The sequence below is a fragment of the Phocoena phocoena genome, chromosome 5, assembly GCF_963924675.1.
Source record: "Phocoena phocoena chromosome 5, mPhoPho1.1, whole genome shotgun sequence".
NCBI classification, from domain to species: domain Eukaryota; kingdom Metazoa; phylum Chordata; class Mammalia; order Artiodactyla; family Phocoenidae; genus Phocoena; species Phocoena phocoena.
Window position 1 is genome coordinate 78,033,118 of NC_089223.1, and position 19,241 is coordinate 78,052,358.

Sequence of the window (19,241 nt, forward strand, 5' to 3'; positions counted from 1 at the left end):
ATTCTATCACTTCACTTTTAATTTTATTTGCTAAATATACTTTTTCTATTTGTAATTTTAACACAGCTCTGACCTAATTTATCTTCAAATTTCAATTTTTGGACTTATCATCTCTTTATGTCCACTGTAGCCAGATTCATTATCTCAATAAGAATGTTAAGGGTATGTGAGGTCACTAAACTTTTGAGTAAGAGAGAAAAAACTGCATTGCGATTGTGTTTGCTAACTATGTCATTTGTGTAGATTGCTTGTCCTTAATCAACCACATCCAGAAAATGGGTATCATTATGCAACTTAACAGGGGGAATGATCTCATTTCATTATTATAAAATCATTAGAAATATGACTAGGGTTTTCTAACCATCTTAAGTGTCATGTGTGTGTTCTTGCAAGATACTTACATTTGCTCTCTTCACATCTGCCCTTTTCTAGGTTTCCCAGGCTGGAGATTTGTTAATTGAGGTATATGTAGAAAGGAAGGAACCTGACTGCAGTATTATAATTCGGGTGAGCCCTAAAGATGGATGTAGAGTACTGTTGGAAGTCATAAGTGTTAGCATTAGTTTGCATATCTTGAATTTTCTATTGTTTCTTCTGTCTTATTTTACATGTCCAATTCAAGTCATGACAAGTTTGACCCTTCATGCCAATATCCTCTGGGAATTCCATGTTTTAATGATTTGGAAAGAGACCATCCTATGTTCTTTAGGTTATGGTTAGGACGTACTGTAGGTTCTGTAAAACTACCTGAGCTCAATCACCTGCTCCTCTCCTTTCTTCCTTGTCAACAATAGGCAACTTATATACTCCATCTGAGTCTCAATCTTCTGATCTGTAAAATGAGGGAAAATTACAGTATTTACATCATAGCACTGATATGAGGACTCAATAAGATCCTGCCTATGAAACACTTAGCAAATTGCTTGGTACATAAGTGTTTAATAAATAACTACTAGTAGTAGTACTATTATGATTAATCCCCCACCCTTGTATCCTAGACTTTAGCTTCCAGTCTTTCAATGTACTTGAATATTCAATAACTCTTTTCTTCCTTGAGACCATCAGTTAGCCATTTGTTCTGAATTAAAAAGATCCTTCTCGTGTTACCATATTCTGTACTTAGTCTGCCTTAGTGAGAGCGAGACTACTTTCTCTGTAGGCAGAATAGACGTGATGCCATCTAACAATAGAAATTCAGCTTTAGCTTTTTATCACTTTAAAAGTCCAAGATTAAACAGGGTCTTAACATTAGATATTTCTGGACTTCACTTAGGTCAAAGATATTGTAATTATTATTTTATATTTTTTAATGATTACACATAATGACTCTTTGGCACTGATTACTCGCCTAGTTGTGCAGTTGAACTACTATGAGCTGCCTTGCCCCTCCTTGTCCCCATCTATTTGTTATGCTGAACATGTGATGTTCATCACAGGGGACATGAGGAAACAGTACAGATTAATCAGCCCAAGTCCATCACTAATGCTGGAAGAGGTAGTCAAAGCACATGACTTAACTCCACTTACACATAAACTCTCTAGTAGCTCGTTTTAATCTTATCTGACTAATAAAGCCATAACAGAAGTTATTACAGTTGAGCAAAGTGCTTATTTTGAGTATATTCACATAAAGGACTGTCCAGTTTCACCTACAACAACTCTAAATTCTCTTGAAAAACATAACAAAAACTATACAAAAATAATCATTAACATGCGTTTAATGCTTAAAACTTTGCACAACTCTTACATTTATTTCAGCTGATCATTACCTCAACCCAAGGAGGTAGTTGAAGCAGGTGATGGCTCACATTTATATGAGTAGAAACTGGGAAATAATAGCATTCAGGCCTGGATGCAAACCTTAATCATCATATTCCAAACCTGATGATCATTATACTGATGTGTATATTGCTTAGAGTAATGATTTCCAAAATGTGCTTCGTGGAGTTCTAGGCGTTCTTAAGAGGGGCCTTGGGTGTCACCTGGGACAAGGAAATGAGTCCCAGTCTTACATTCCTAAGTCAACCTGAGGAACTCCCTGCTGACTATTTCACTAGTTTGGTTTCTCAGTTTCATTATTTATTTTAAGAAAGGGCTACACTTCTTAAATAAGTGTGAAGCCATTCCGATGAATGGTGTCACTGAAGTGACTCATCTACTGATGTTTCAGCTGCTTAAAGTGCTCTACTTTTCCCATGCTAATGTGTTTTTTCTTTTAAGGTTGTATTACATTAGGCTTTTCTAAATAGCAAATAGTGGACTTCACTGTATCATTAATATAATCCAAAGAAAGCAGTAAATTCCATGAACTCCAAAAGATAGACTATATGAATTACCTGTAAGAGAAATGTTTTATGTTATTTATATATGTGCAGTGTGCTTAAGATTAGTAATGGACAGGAGAAAGGGAAGTGAGCACATTTTCTAAGAAATTTTTGAATAGGTACATAGTTTTACTGAAAACGTGTATAATTAAGTTGCAGCTGCAATATTCTAAAGCTTAAATCATCTTCTATTTGTTTAACGTTATAACTAAATTCTAATTGGAGAAAGCCAACTTGCTTTTGGCCAACATACCTGTAAGACTGACTGGCAAAACCAAAACCAGGAAGAAACAAATCAAAAATCCCCTAAGTCCCTGAAGAAGGTGGCGTGCTTATGCAATGGCCTGAGGCGTTGGGACTCTTGTAGAGCTGACCCCCAGGCTGACACTGCAGACTCTGCCCTGTGCCCTGAAAGCCTGGCTCGAGCATACTTCGGTGTCCCACCATCTGTCACTTGGCATGGTGGGGCACACCACAGACCACTAAAACCCTGGGGCTTTTTGGCATGGCAGACAGCAGTCAACTGTGTATAATTTAGGGCCCAAGCTGAATAAACCAAACTCCTTGGAACTCCTAATTATAGAACTGAGTGAAAAGTTTTACCCCTAGAAGACCATTGGATCCAATGTCTGTGGAAGGTCTTAGTATGAGTAGGTATATTCTTCCCTTTTTGAGTGATGTAATTGTTCACTAAGTGAGAAAAAAACATTCTCTCTGATTATGCCTATATGGTGATTTTTTTTTACACATGCATTAAAATGTATTACATTATATGGAGAAGATCTGAATAGGCTTTCCCCATGTGCTTAGAGAAGCTAGGTAAACATACTAAGAGGAAATTTGGAGTATCATTAGGTGGTAGATGGGGGAGTATTACTGCCCTAGCAAAGGCCACTTCTGTGTCTGACATATATTCTGAAGAAATTTTGCTTCTCTTTTAGATATCTCCCGTGATGGAAGCAGAAGAATTAACTAATGACATATTAGCAATAAAAAATATAATTCCTACAAAAGATGATATCTGGGCCACATTTGAAGTCATAGAAAATGAAGAGCTTGGTAAGTGGTTCTCATGCTAGGGATTCTTAAATTGCTTAAAGTATGAAGAAATACTATTTTTGTGACAAGTCATTACTAACATTTTATGTTTTTCTAAAGCTTAACATCTCGTTATGACTTCCCTTCTACCTCAGTGCATGTGTTGATATATGTTAGTGCCACTTGAGGTTGCCCTCCTATGATTTTACTCATCAAAGTAATTAGATTATTTTATTGACCATAAACATATAGTATAAAGCATTAGGCATGTATGTTGCTGCCTCAGGAAATAAGGCCTTATTTATAAGAACAAGCAATTTGATGTGTAACAATATTCTAAATGTCACCACCGCTATCCACCGTATTCTACCTTATTCCTGTATGCTACTTATTTAACAAGAACAAGAGTACTGATTTAAAAAGTTATTTATTATTTTTAAAAATAATATTGTTTTAAGCCTAGCAGAAGCTTATTTTTCATTTTTTCTTTTTCATCTTTAGTGGAGTGAATCAGGTATTTTGTCATCTTTTATCTCAGATGCAGAAGGATAAAGAGAGCTTTTAAAACACCTTGACTGCCCCAAGAGTAATAAGCCTAACATTATAATGACACCATTTGGTTTTAAAGACCTCTAGGAAAAAAAACTGAGATGCAGAACGTCTTTGTACCTTGACCATCTGTCTAGCTGATACCTGCTAAGGTCTTGGGACCCTTTCAAGTATAGATGTCAAACTGCCAAAAGTAAAATCTTGCCACCCACAAGCTCAAGACAAAAATTAAAAATGAATGTTAAAATACCTCATCATGTATTATTAGGAGTCTTGTAATCAGTGTTAGAATGAAATGAGATTATCAAATACTTTGTCTTTCATTATTCCATCTTGATGTTTTTATTCCTTTTTTTCTTTTTATCGTGCACAATTCTTTAAAAATATAATTTGTATTAAAACACTACTTTCCAATATTCATTGCCAAGATTCAGTGACACTGGTCCTTCGGTGTCAGTTCACACTGTCTAGCCCATAGTTGGGCTCAGTCTGCCCCACTCACAGAAGGTGCTTTGTCAAACGACTCCTGTGACCCCTAACTGCCAAGTCCAGTGGATTTGCTTCCGGCTTTACTTTGCTTGTCCTTACCATGGCATTTATTGCTAATGACCGTTCCCTTTTTCTTGGAAAGTGTTCACTCTATTTTCATCGCTGCCTGGATTCTTCTCCTGGTGCTTAAATCGTTTTATCTCATTTGTCAGTTCTTCTTCCTCTGTCTATTCCCTAAGCAGTGGGTTTCTGCTGCTCTGATCTTTTACCATCTTTTCTCATTTTACATTTCTTTATAGACAGTCACTTCTACCCTTTGTGCTTGACTAACATGCAAGCAGGTGTTTCCCAAGTGTGCCTTTACACTTCCCCCTCTGGCCCACCTGTTTACCTCCTTTAAAACCCAGACTAAGTGTTCATTGCACTTTGTCTTTATCTTTTTTTATAATGCCTATCATGTGGATTTATTTTTGTCTTTCTTGATGAGAACTCTTTAGAAGGAAGGAGGGCCTCTCTTTTTTTCTATCTTTAGTACAGTCTCTGTCCCTGGCACAGTGCCTAGTACTAGCTGCCATACAATTAAAATCTTTTGCATAAGTGAAGCACACTTTTGTATTACTATATGGTTCAATGGTGGTAAAGTCTTGATTTTTGTTTAATTTTAAGGGGAGGGGCTAGGTTACCAGCTTCATCATACCTGTGAGTAAAAGATAATTGTCAGCATTACTGCCAGAACTATCTTTCTAAATCACAAATAGGATCATATTGTTTTATTTTTTTTCTTTTAATTTTCATCATTTTTGTTGTTGTTATTGTTTTAAACATCTTTATTGGAGTATAATTGCTTTATAATGGTGTGTTAGTTTCTGCTTTACAACAAAGTGAATCAGCTATACGTATACATATATCCCCATATCTCCTCCCTCTTGTGTCTCCCTCCCTCCCACCCTCCCTATCCCACCCCTCTAGGTGGTCACAAAGCACCGAGCTGATCTCCCTGTGCTACACGGCTGCTTCCCACTAGCTATCTATTTTATATTTGGTAGTACATATTAGTCCATGCCACTCTCTCATATTGTTTTAAAACCATTTTAAAACTCTTTCATTACTGGAGAAAAGACAGTCTTATCAATAAGTTGTACTGGGAAAACTGGACAGCTACATGTGAAAGAATGAAATTAGAACATTTTCTCACACCGTATACAAAAATAAACTTAAAATGGACTAAAGACTTAAATATAAGACCTGAATCCATAAAACTCCTAGAAGAGAACATAGACAGAAGACTCTTTTGATATAAATTGTAGCAATATTTTTTGAATCCGTCTCCCAAGGCAAAAGAAACAAAAAGAAAAATAAACAAATGGGATCTAATTAAACTTAAAAGCTGTGCACAGCAAAGGAAACCATCAACAAAACAAAAAGACAACCTACAGAATATGAGAAAATATTTGCAAATATATCTGTTAAGAGGTTAATATCCAAAATATATAAAGAGCCCATATGAGTCAGTAGCAAAAACCCCCCAAATGACCCAATTAATAAATGGGCAGAGGATCTGAATAGACATTTTTTCCAAAGAAGACATGTAGGTGGCCAACAGGTACATGAAAATATACTCAACATCACTAATCGTCAGGGAAATGCAAATCAAAACCACAATGAGATATCACCTCACACCTCTCAAAATGGCTATCATCAAAATGTCTATAAATAACAAATGTTTGCAAGGATGTGGAAAAAAGAGAACCCTAGTACACTGTTGGTGGGAATGTAAATTGGTGCAGCCACTATGGAAAACAGTATGGAGGTTCCTCACAAAACTAAAAATAGAGCTACTGTATGATCCAGCAATTCCACTCCTGGGTATATAGCCAGAAAAGAGGAAAACTGTAATTTGAAAAGATACATGCACCCCAAAGTTCATAGCAGCATTACTTACAATTGCCAAGATATGGAAGCAACCTAAGTGTCCATCAACAGATGAATGGATAAAGAAGATGTGATATGTATATACAGTGTATGTACAGTGAAATACTAGTCAACCATAAAAAAGAATGAAATTCTGCCAATTGCAGCAATGGGATGGACCTAGCGAGTGTTATGCTCGTGAAATAAGTCAGAAAAATACAAGTACTCTGTTATATCCACATATAGTCACTTATATGTGGAATTTAAGAAGTAAAGCAAACGAATATATATAACAAAAGAGAAACAGACTCGCAGGCATAGAGAACAAATTAGTGGTTACCAGAGGGAGGGAGAGGGAAGTGGCAGAGGCAAGATAGGGGTAGGGGACTAAGAGATACAAACTACTGTGTATAAAATAAATAAGCAACAAGGATATATTATACAGTACAAGGAAATGTAGCCATTATTTTGTAATAACTTTAAATGGAGTATAACCTATAAAAATATTGAATCACTGTGTTGTACACCTGAAACTAATATAATATTATAAATCAACTATACTTCAATATATAAATACATACCCTTTCATTATTTCTTCATTATCCATATTATCCATCCTTCAAGATCCAGCTCAAATGCCCCTTCCTCCAAGATGGTAATTAGATGGATATAGTTCTCACTGATCTTTTGTGATTATTTGCTTAAAGATCTATAATACTGCATACTAATCTGACTTGTAGAATAGTAAGCTGGCTCTGCCTTATGTTCTTTAGGATTTACCATATATTTTAGATCTTTATATCTCTTGGTACCTCTAGCATAGTGTATGATGTGGAACATATTTTCAATATCTTGTTAACTTAGGTGGAACAGGATAGGGGTGCATTCTGAACCTGAGTGACTGGGATTGTTGCTGCTTGGATAGATGTATCCAAATATGGAAGGCACAAAAAAAGTGATTTCTGCTTATAGATCAGGAACCACTAGGAGATATCAAAGCCCTGGAGAGATCTTAGACAGCTGATGGTCTCCTGCATGCTTCTGTTGCTGTTTTTGTTTTGTTTTGTTTTGTTTTGTTTTTAGGAGAGCCACAGCAAAAAATGAATCGTGGATTTAGGGGTAAGCATCCTCTCGCTACCACCCTTGTTCTCTCAGGGGTTGAGTCAAAGCATATCCCTGTGTCACAGCTCTGGAGGTCTGTGCCTTTGGGCATTGGTCTTTTGGACTGAGAGGAGTAAGCAGAATGGGTGAGGATAGGAAGAATTATGTAGAGCTAGAAGAGAGATTGCAATATATCTGGAAACAGTCTCTTTAAATTTCACCTGGGAAAATGAAGGGAGGCTTACCCTGAAAATGACTAATTATCAACTTGCATGTGCCCGTTAGTACATCACAAATGGTAAGATTGGAGTCGGGTTTTTGTTGTTGGTGGTGGTGGTGGTGGTGGTGGTTCCTTCTCGCTAATTAAAAAAAAGTTATCTTGATGAAGATATAAAAAGACTAGGAGACTTCAAGCTGTTTTGACTTGTGAATGTCCAAATATGTAATCAAAGGAACACTCCATGTACATCAAGAAAGAATACATCTGATGGAGTTAGGAATTCAAATTTGGCATGGCTTTAATGTCTGGTCAACCATTCAAGTCGAAATTGCCAGAAGGGAAAACTAAGATTATTTTCACTTCTTTTAGAGGAATAAAGCTAAGAAAGCAACAAAGGGGCCTGTGATTATGTTGGCTTACTGGAGCAGATGGGACCTGTGTGCTCCACCTGAAATTCTGAAATGTTAAGAGCTTTATTTCTAGTAACATGCAGGGAAGATAAAGTGAAGTGTAAAAAGAAGATAAAAGTGAAGGCATTGGTAGTCACAAGATTGTAGTTGATAGGAAGAATGTCAGCAGGGAATTCGTGCTTTTCCTAATGTAAATATAAATCCTCCAAGTAACTGAAGCAACCAAAAATAAATAAATAGATAGATAAATAAATAAATAAATGGATAAATAAGTGAACCAGAAGTGCTGGATTTTATTTTAGGTACCTGTAAATTTTAAAGCAATAGTCCTCTACCCTGTCTTTTCCAGTGCCCCCTTTGTATAATAGATATTTTGTTTGGTCCCTTTACTCTCCTGAGATACTCTATTATACCCATTAAAAAAATGTTATAGCCTAATTATAGAAATAAGTAAAAAGAAAATATGTGTTATAATACATAAATGCTCAGACATTCCTATATAGTCGAAGATAATGAAAATATATTCTTAAATGTATAAATGGAATTATCATGGATGTGACAGCTACAAATGCAGACTGATACAAGCATGTCAGTTTGTGACTCATGTATCATTAGCAGAATTGCCATCATTGGTGAAATGGCATCTTAGTCTGTTCAGCCTGCTTTAACAGAACTCCACAACAGAAATTTACTTCTCACAGTTCTGGAGGCTGGGAAGTCCAAGATCAAGGCACCAGCAGACTTGGTGTTTGGTGAGGGCCTGCTTCCTGGATCACAGATGTCCATGTTTTCACTGAGTCCTCACATGATAGAAGGGAGCTCGTGGGATCTCTTTTATAAGAGCACTAAACCCATTCAGGAGGGCTCTGCCTTCATTATTCAATCACCTCGCAAAGGGCCCACCTCATAATACCATCACATTGGGGATTAGTTTCAACATATGAACTCGGGAGGGGGCAAACATTCAGACCACAGCAAATGGTAAACAACTCTTAGAAAAGTTCTGACAGACAAAGCACAATCTTTTTTTTTTTTTTGCTCATACAGTAGTTACAGTCATGGGGGAAAAAATACCACACTAAAACCATATAAAATATTTTGAGAATTTATATGTAAAGCTGAGTTAGATTCTAAGCTGTTAGTTTATAAGTAGGTTTTCCTTTTAAATGAATGCCTGTGGGACATTTGAAACTTGTACTAGATGGAGAACAAGTCTTTCTCTGTTTCACTCTTTGAAAGATGTCAGGCAATCATCAGGACAAGCTGAAACCCACCTTAGGAGAGGGTATCTCTTTCACCATACTTATAAAGTACACTGTTATTTTAATGCTTCACCTTAAAAATGAACCTGTACCCTGCCAATGTAGTCCCATACCCCTTAGGTTTCTTCATATGCTGAAAAAAATTAACTGCCCACGGGGCCTCATTTAAGTGGGCTTCCTCACTGAGAGGTTCAAGTTTGTGAAGCAGTTACTTTCTACACAGCAATATCATAACAAAATGTTTTCTTCCTTCTCTTCATAGCTACTATGAAATGGAAGATCAGTTCAGTTTTAATCAGAGTCTTTCTAGCTCTTCTCTTGATTGACACAAGTGCTGTCACCCTCTGAGTATGTGGATAGGACAGAGAAAGACTTGCATGGCTCTAGGCTTGGCACTAAAAATAATTATTAAGGAAGTCATAATTGTCTCTGGAAATCCTGTGTCATTACTGCCAGAAGTTTAAGGACAACACCTGTTATTTCAGGTGGAAATGAATAGTTCTCTACCTAACAAGGTAGGCCAGGTTTAATTCTGTGGACAAGATTTTAAACTATAGAGAACATGATTTACCTAGCAAAAGAACCACGTCCAGACCTGTTGTTAAATAACTACACTGAATTTTCAGCAATTTTAATGCTATAGATAGTGTGCAAATTAGTTATTTCTAATAATGCCAGCTGACTTACATAGCATAAAATCTATCATGACAGATGGTTGTAAATGTAACTATTAATAAAAACTTGTTTATTTGTAGGAATTTATATTCCAACAACGTTTGATGACTCAGTCCATTTTTCCTGCCTCTTACCTCTTTCTTTTAGAATTGTATCATTTGACAGTCTAACGATTTAAAATATTTATCTTTTCAACCCATTTTTCAGCTCTGTTTTTTACAGCTTTTTTTAAAAATTATTTATTTATTTATTTATTTATTTATGGCTGTGTTGCGTCTTCGTTTCTGTGCGAAGGCTTTCTCTAGTTGTGGCAAGCGGGGGCCACTCTTCATCACGGTGTGCAGGCCTCTCACTATCGCGGCCTCTCCTGTTGCGGAGCACAGGCTCCAGTGGCGCAGGCTCAGTAATTGTGGCTCACGGGCCCAGCTGCTCCGCGGCATGTGGGATCTTCCCAAACCAGGGCTCGAACCCGTGTCCCCTGCATTGGCAGGCAGATTCTCAACCACTGCGCCACGAGGGAAGCTCTCAGCTCTGTTTTTAAGCAGGAACTTGGATCTTCAGGATTTTCATTCTCCTGAAGTATTTCATACTATTAGACTGATGTGAAAAATATACTTGGCTAATTTTTTGCACATCTATATTTATCTCTATGTCTGCTGTGATATATTTCAGTATAACTAAGAGCACTTCAGAACTATCACTATTGTATCTACTTGTAATGGTGACCCTCTTCAATATAAATGTTCTGATATTTGGAATTCTCATTACAAATTTAATCTTGTAATAAAGGAGAGTACACTTTTATTTCAATCCAGATAGTTTTGCAGTTAAGAGTATCATTTCCACTGCCAATCCAACTGCAATATCATCAGTTTCTTTACATATAGGATGTTGAAACTATCTTATTTCCTTACCATCTTCTCACTAAGGATAGGAAAGCAAAGGAGAAAGTGTGAACTGAATTGTTTTTCACTTTGCTTATATTACCTTATTTAGTCCTCAGAAATATCTTGGTGAGTTGATACTTTTCCCCCAAAATTACATGTGTGAAAATCATCATGGGGAGGTTTACATATTTGTCCAAAATAAAACCGAGTGTAGTAGTTATGATTTGGGGCTGTAAAGTCAGATACATTTGAGAGTGAAATCTTTGTTCCTTACCAGCTATTTGGCTTTAGGCAAGTAGTTGAACTTCTCTGGGAGACCAGTATTAAGGAGAATGTGATATATTTGGTCTTTTTTACTTGTGATTTTATTACAAATTAAAATAGCATGGGTCATATACAAGTGTGATGCTATTGACATACGCTTTGTTGTTTGTCATTAGCATTAATTACTACTTTAACCAAAAACGAAAAGCCAAGTACTATTCGTTTCACATGTAGGAGAGTATGAAAGAGCTGAACTCACTTATAAAGGCTATGGTACGAGGAAAGTTACATCAACATCTTCATGTTAGAGCTTATGTTCTTGCTATTTCAATTATGCTATTTTCAGTATACTGTGAAAAAGCTTGAATTTCTTTTTTTCTCAGCATATGCTACTGTCATAACATTTTATTAACTGATTGGCATATTTTGATCAGCAAAACAATTTCCTATGAAACTTTGATTGTAATTTTAAAAGCCTGTGATTTTTTTGTTAATTCTATGCTAAGAACTTGTGATGTATTTTAAAAGATGCTTACATAAAACAGATGTATATGAATGAGCATTTATCAAGGAGAAATCTTTTTTTCTGAATTTTTGAATTTTATTTTATTTATTATTTTATGCAGCAGCTTCTTATTAGTCCTCCATTTTATACACATCAGTGTATACATGCCAATCCCAATCTCCCAATGCATCACACCACCATCGTCACCCCACCACTGCTTTCCCCCCTTGGTGTCCATACATTTGTTCTCTACATCTGTGTCTGAATTTCTGCCCTGCAAATCAGTTCATCTGTACCATTTTTCCAGGTTCCACATATATGCGTTAATATACGATATTTGTTTTTCTCTTTCTGACTTACTTCACTCTGTATGATAGCCTCTAGATCCATCCATGTCTCAAAAAATGACCCAATTTCATTCTTTTTTATGGCTGAGTAATATTCCATTGTATATATGTACCATATCTTCTTTATCCATTCATCTGTCAATGGGCACTTAGGTTGCTTCCATGACCTGGCTATTGTAAATAGTGCTGCAGTGAACATTGGGGTGCATGTGTCTTTTTGAATTATGGTTTTCTCTGTGTACATGCTGAGTAGTGTGATTGCTGGATCATATGGTAGTTCTATTTTTAGTTTTTTAAGGAACCTCCATACTGTTCTCCATAGTGGCTGTATCAATGTACATTCCCACCAACAGTGCAAGAGGGTTCCCTTTACTCCACACCCTCTCCAGCATTTGTTGTTTGTACATTTTCTGATGATGGCCATTCTGACCAGTGTGAGGTGATACCTCATTGTAGTTTTGATTTGCATTTCTCTAATGATTAGTGATGTTGAGCAGCTTTTCATGTGCTTCTTGGCCATCTGTATGTCTTCTTTGGAGAAATGTCTATTTAGGTCTTCTGCCCATTTTGGGATTGGATTGTTTGTTTTCTTAATATTGAGCTGCATGAGCTGTTTACATATTTTGGAGATTAATCCTTTGTCCATTGATTCATTTGCAAATATTTTCTCCCATTCTGAGGGTTGTCTTTTCGTCTTGTTTATGGTTTCCTTTGCTGTGCAAAAGCTTTGAAGTTTCATTAGGTTCCATTTGTTTATTTTTGGTTTTATTTCCATTACTCTAGGAGGTGGATCAAAAAATATCTTGCTGTGATTTATGTCAAAGAGTGTTCTTCCTGTTTTCCTCTATGAGTTTTATAGTGTCCAGTCATACATTTAGATCTCTAATCCATTTTGATTTTATTTTTGTGTATGGTGTTAGGGAGTGTTCTAGTTTCATTCTTTTACATGTAGCTGTCCAGTTTTCCCAGCACCACTTATTGAACAGGTGTCTTTTCTCCACTGAATATTCTTGCCTTCTTTATCAAAGATAAGGTGACCATATGTGTATGGGTTTATCTCTGGGCTTTCTATCCTGTTCCATTGATCTATATTTCTGTTTTTGTGCCAGTACCATACTTTCTTGATTACTGTAGCTTTGTAGTATAGTCTGAACTCAGGGAGTCTGATTCTTCCAGCTCCGCTTTTTTACCTCAAAACTGCTTTGGCTATTTGGGGTCTCTTGTGTCTCCATACAAATGTTAAGATTTTTTGTTCTAGTTCTGTAAAAAAGGCAGGCCACTGGTAATTTGGTAGGGATTGCATTGAATCTGTAGTTTGCTTTGGGTAGTATAGTCATTTTCACAATATTGATTCTTCCAATACAAGAACATGGTATATCTCTCCATCTGTTGGTGTCATCTTTAATTTCTTTCATCAGTGTCTTATAGTTTTCTGCACACAGGTCTTGTGTCTCCCTAGGTAGGTTTATTCCTAGGTATTTTATTCTTTTTGCTGCAGTGGTAAATAGGAGTGTTTCCTTAATTTCTCTTTCAGATTTTTCATTATTAGTGTATAGGAATGCAAGAGATTTCTGTGCATTAATTTTGTATCCTGCTACTTTACCAAATTCATTGATTAGCTCTAGTAGTTTTCTGGTAGCATCTTTAGGATTCTCTATGTATAGTATCATGTCATCTGCAAACAGTGACAGTTTTACTTCTTCTTTTCTAATTTGTATTCCTTTTATTTCTTTTTCTTCTCTGATTGCTGTGGCTAGGACTTCCAAAACTATTTTGAATAATAGTGGTGAGAGTGGACATCCTTGTCTTGTTCCTAATCTTAGAGGAAATACTTTCAGTTTTTCATCATTGAGAATGTTGTTTGCTGTGGGTTTGTCATATATGGCCTTTATTATGTTAAGGGAGGTTCCCTCTATGCCCCCTTTCTGGAGAGTTTTTATTATAAATCAATGTTGAATTTTGTCAAAAGCTTCTTCTGCATCTATTGAGATGATCATATGGTTTTTCTTCTTCAATTTGTTCATATGGTGTATCACATTGATTGATTTGTGTATATTGAAGAATCCTTGCATCCCTGGGATAAATCCCACTTGATCATGGTGTATGACCCTTTTAACGTGTTGTTGGATTCTGTTTGCTAGTATTTTGTTGAGGATTTTTTCATCGATATTCATCAGCGATATTGGTCTGTAATTTTCTTTTTTTGTACTATCTTTGTGTGGTTTTGGTGTCAGGGTGATGGTGGCCTCATAGAATGAGTTTGGGAGTGTTCCTTCCTCCGCAATTTTATGGAAGAGTTTGAGAAGGATGGGTATTAGCCCTTCTCTAAATGTTTGATAGAATTCACCTGTGAAGCCATCGGGTCCTGGACTTCTGTTTGTTGGAAGATTTTTAATCAGAGTTTAAATTTCATTACTTGTGATTGATCTGTTCATATTTTCTATTTCTTCCTGGTTCAGTCTTGGAAGGTTATACCTTTCTAAGAATTTGTCCATTTCTTCCAGGTTGTCCATTTTATTACCATAGAGTTGCTTTTAATAGTCTCTTAGGAGTATTTGTATTTCTGCGGTGTCTGTTGTAACTTCTCCTTTTTCATTTCTAATTTTATTGAGTCCTCTCCCTCTTTTTCTTGATGAGTGTGGCTCATGGTTTATCAATTTTGTTTATCTTCTCAAAGAACAAGCTTTTAGTTTTATTGATCTTTGCTATTCTTTTCTTTGTTTCTTTTTCATTTATTTCTGCTCTGATCTTTAGGATTTCTTTCCTTCTATTAACTGTGGGTTTTGTTTGTTCTTCTTTCTCTAGTTCCTTTAGGTGTAAGGTTAGATTGTTTATTTGACATTTTTCTTGTTTCTTGAGGTAGGCTTGTATAGCTATAAACTTCCCTTCTAGTACTGCTTTTGCTGCATCCCATATGTTTTGGATCATTATGTTTTCATTGTCATTTGTCTCTAGCTATTTTTTGATTTCCTCTTTGATTTCTTCAGTGATCTCTTGGTTATTTAGTAACGTATTGTTTACCCTCCGTGTGTTTGTGTTTTTTATGTTTTTTTCCTTGTAATTCATTTCTAATCTCATAGTGTTGTGGCCAGAAAAGATGCTTGATATGATTTCAGTTTTCCTAAATTTACTGAGGCTTGATTTGTGACCCAAGATGTGATCTATCCTGGAGAATGTTCTCTGTGCACTTGAGAAGAAAGTGTGATCTGCTGTTTTACCTGGAATGTCCTATAAATATCTATTAAATCTACGTAGTCTGTTGTGTCGCTTAAAGCTTGTGTTTCCTTATTAATTTTCTGTGTGGATGATCTGTCTATTGGTGTAAGTAAGGTGTTAAAGTCTCCCACTATTATTGTGTTACTGTTGATTTCCTCTTTTACAGCTGTTAGCAGTTGCCTTATGTATTGAGGTGCTCCTATGTTGGATGCATATATATTTATAATTGTTATATCTTCTTCTTGGATTGATCCCATGATAATTATGTAGTGTCCTTCCTTGTCTCTACTAACATTCTTTATTTTAAAGTCTATTTTGTCTGATATGAGAATTGCTACTCCAGCTTTCTTTTTATTTCCATTTGCATGGAATATCTTTTTCCATCCCCTTACTTTCAGTCTGTATGTGTCCCTAGGTCTGAAGTGGGTCTCTTGTAGACAGCATATAGATGGGTCTTGTTCTTGTATCCATTCAGCAAGGCTGTGTCTTTTGTTTGGAGCATTTAATCCATTCACGTTTAAGTTAATTATCGATATGTATGTTCCTATTACCATTTTCTTAATTGTTTTGGGTTTCTTTGTGTAGGTCCTTTTCTTCTCTTGCGTTCCCCACTTAGAGAAGTTCCTTTACCATTTGTTGTAGAGCTGGTTTGGTGGTGCTGAATTCTCTTAGCTTTTGCTTCTCTGTATAGCTTTTGATTTCTCCATCAAATATGAATGAGATCTTTGCTGGGTAGAGTAATCTTGGTTGTAGGTTCTTCCCTTTCATCACTTTAAGTATATCATGCCACTCCCTTCTGGCTTGTAGAGTTTCTGCTGAGAAATCAGCTGTTAACCTTATGGGAGTTCCCTTGTATATTATTTGTCATTTTTTCCCTTGCTGCTTTCAATAATTTTTCTTTGTCTTTAATTTTTGCCAATTTGATTACTATGTATCTTGGTGTGTTTCTCCTTGGGTTTCTCCTGCCTTGGATTCTCAGCACTTCCTGGACTTCGGTGGCTATTTCCTTTCCCATGTTAGGGAAGTTTTCGACTATAATCTCTTCAAATATTTTTCAGGTCCTTTCTCTCTCCCTTCTCTTTCTGGGACCCCTATAATGCGAATGTTTTTGTGTTTAACATTATCCCAGAGGTCTCTTAGGCTGTCTTCATTTCTTTTCATTCTTTTTTCTTTATTCTGTTCTGCAACAGTGAATTCCACCATTCTGTCTTCCATGTCACTTATCCGTTCTTCTGCCTCAGTTATTCTGCTATTGAATCCTTTTAGTGTAGTTTTCATTTCAGTTATTGTATTGTTCATCTCTGTTTGTTTCTTCTTTAATTCTTCTAGGTGTTTGTTAAACATTTCTTGCATCATCTCGATCTTTGCCTCCATTCTTTTTCCGAGGTCCTGGATCATCTTCACTATCATTATTCTGAATTCTTTTTCTGGAAAGTTGCCTATCTCCACTTCATTTAGCTGTTTTTCTGGGGTTTTATCTTATTCCTTCACCTGGTACATAGCCTTCTGCCTTTTCATCTTGTCTGTCTTTCTGTAAATGTGGTTTTTTTCCACAGGTGCAGGATTGTAGTTCTTCTGGCTTCTGCTGTCTGCCCTCTGGTGGATGAGGCTGTCTAAGAGGCTTGTGCAAGTATCCTGATGGGAGGGACTGGTGGTGGGTAGAGCTGGGTGTTGCTCTGGTGGGCAGAGCTCAGTAAAACTTTAAACATCTTGCCTGCTGATGGGTGGGGCTGAGTCCCCTCCCTATTCATTGTTTGGCCTGAGGTGACCCAACATTGAAGCCTACCTGGGCTCTTTGGTGGAGCTAATGGCAGACTCTGGGAGGGCTCACACTGATGAATACTTTCCAGAACTTCTACTGCCTGTGTCCTTGTCCTCATGGTGAGACAGAGCCACCCCCTGCCTCTGCAGGAGACCCTCCAACACTAGCTGGTAGGTCTGATTCAGTCTCCCCTGGGGTCACTGCTCCTTCCCCTGGGTCCCAGTGCGCACTTGTGTGTGCTCTCCAAGAGTGCAGTCCCTGTTTCCCCCAGTCCTGTCAAATTCCTGTAATCAAATCCCGCTAGCCTTTAAGTCTGATTCTCTAGGCATTCCTCCTCCCGCTGCCGGACCCCCAGGTTGGGAGGCCTGACGTGGGGCTCAGAACCTTCATTCCAGTGGGTGGACTTCTGTGGTATAATTGTTCTCCAGTCTCTGAGTCACCCACCCAGTGGTTATGAGATTTGATTTTATTGTGATTGTGCTCCTTCTACTGTCTCATTGTGGCTTTTCCTTTGTCTTTGGATGTGGGGTATCTTTTTTGGTGAGTTCCAGTGTCTTCCTGTCATTGAATGTTCAGCAGTTAGTTGTGATTCTGGTGTTCTCGCAAGAGGGAGTGAGATCACGTCCTTCTACCAAGGAGAAATCTTTAAGATGTCATCAACTTCTTGCTTGTTGGCCTATTATATGAACAGTTAATGTATAATATTGCTACATAATGTTTCTGATTGATATTTCCACTAATAGTTAAACATAGATTACTCAGTACTGTTTGATAATGATTATCTTATATTCTCTGTTGAAGTTATTTTTTATAATTTCATGTAAGTTGACTGTATCAGCTATAAGTTATTCACTAATATTGATCGCAAATTATGCTAGTCTTGTTGGGAGAAACAAAGGGTTTATTTATGTTATTACTTAGTACTGGACAAGACTAATTTTACTAGTCCTTTTATAATTATTATTGGCATATTCAAGTACACAGCTTTCCATAAGCAAACCAGAATGTTGTTTAAATTAAAAAGTAGAGTAATTCACTAATTTGTTGTACAAAAAGGTAGCTATATTTGTGAAATTATATTTAAAGGGTAGTACCTCTGAATTTCTTTTAAATTGTTGCATAACAAACAAATGTCCCTGCAAAGATTTATTTATACAGTAAATTTTATTACGTGCTTAATGCTATTCTAGGTCTTAGGGTTTCCTGTATGTAGTCCTAGCACTATCTTGTGTACCATAAGATACAGTCATGCTTATTGTCTTGTACAGAGCTTTCTAAAAGGACGTTTTAAATTTTATAATTAAAAAAAGTTAAGATTTTGTTTGTAATTTGATTTGTTTCTGTTTGCAGAGCGCCCTCTTCACTACACAGAAAATGTGTTGGAACAGGTGCTTCGGTGGAGTTCATTAGCTGAACCTGGATCTGCTTATCTTGTGGTGAAGAGATTCTTAACCATTGACACAGTTAAACACTATAATGGTAGGTGCTGTTATTTCGCATTGCAACTATGATTGAAAATTCAAGTGGTTAAAGGATAATTATTATGGCACAAGTGTTTTCTGAAAATGTAAAAATGAGTAGCTAAATGAAAAATCTACTGCCATTAGTCTTAGAAAGAAGAATATATAGACCAAGTGCCAGGGTCATATTTTCCTGGTGGGTCAGACTGTGGTAATAGTTGGTTAATTTGACCATATCAAATTAAAGATTTAGCAGGAATGATTCATCTTTTTAAGGTTTTGGGTTTATTTTATTTATTTGCCATGCTTAAGTGTTTTCCTAATTTTTAGATAGATGGTGAATCATCTTGAATTATATTTACATTTGAAAGTTCTCTGAGCATTCAAGAATCGCAAGCTCTGAGATTGTGTGCTTGTTATAATTCTCACCTATTTTGCAGTAATATTGGAAAACAAATACAAAATAAATACTTCCAATAAGGATATTTGCCATCCAACTGGGAGAAGACATGTATACATGTAAGGTTAAATAAGAAGTTAGCTAGCACGGGGGATCCATATAAGACAGTCTCTGAACTTGTTTGAGGTATCAGAAAACTTTCATTTTGAAACTTAGATTCTTCTGTTATGTTGACATCATCTGACAGAAAAAGATTTCTTGCCACACTGTCTATAAACCAACCCCGAAAGCAGAGGATTTAAGTTTTATAAGATAAAATTTACCACAACTTTTATAATTCATATTGATAATAACCATTACTATTTATTAATCAAGTATTATAAAATGAGCTCTCTGCATACCAAAACATTTATACTTTTTA

At 36.4% G+C, this 19,241-nt stretch overlaps 1 protein-coding gene across 1 annotated transcript in view; it reads left to right on the forward strand.

Annotated features, from left to right (window-relative positions):
* Nucleotides 1–19,241, forward strand: part of ARAP2 (ArfGAP with RhoGAP domain, ankyrin repeat and PH domain 2) — a 179,080-nt gene that overhangs the window by 120,184 nt on the left and 39,655 nt on the right. The window contains exons 24-26 of the mRNA XM_065877252.1: nt 433–507; nt 3,266–3,383; nt 18,311–18,439. Coding sequence (XP_065733324.1) covers nt 433–507; nt 3,266–3,383; nt 18,311–18,439 — 322 coding nt within the window. The remainder of the gene's footprint in view (nt 1–432; nt 508–3,265; nt 3,384–18,310; nt 18,440–19,241) is intronic.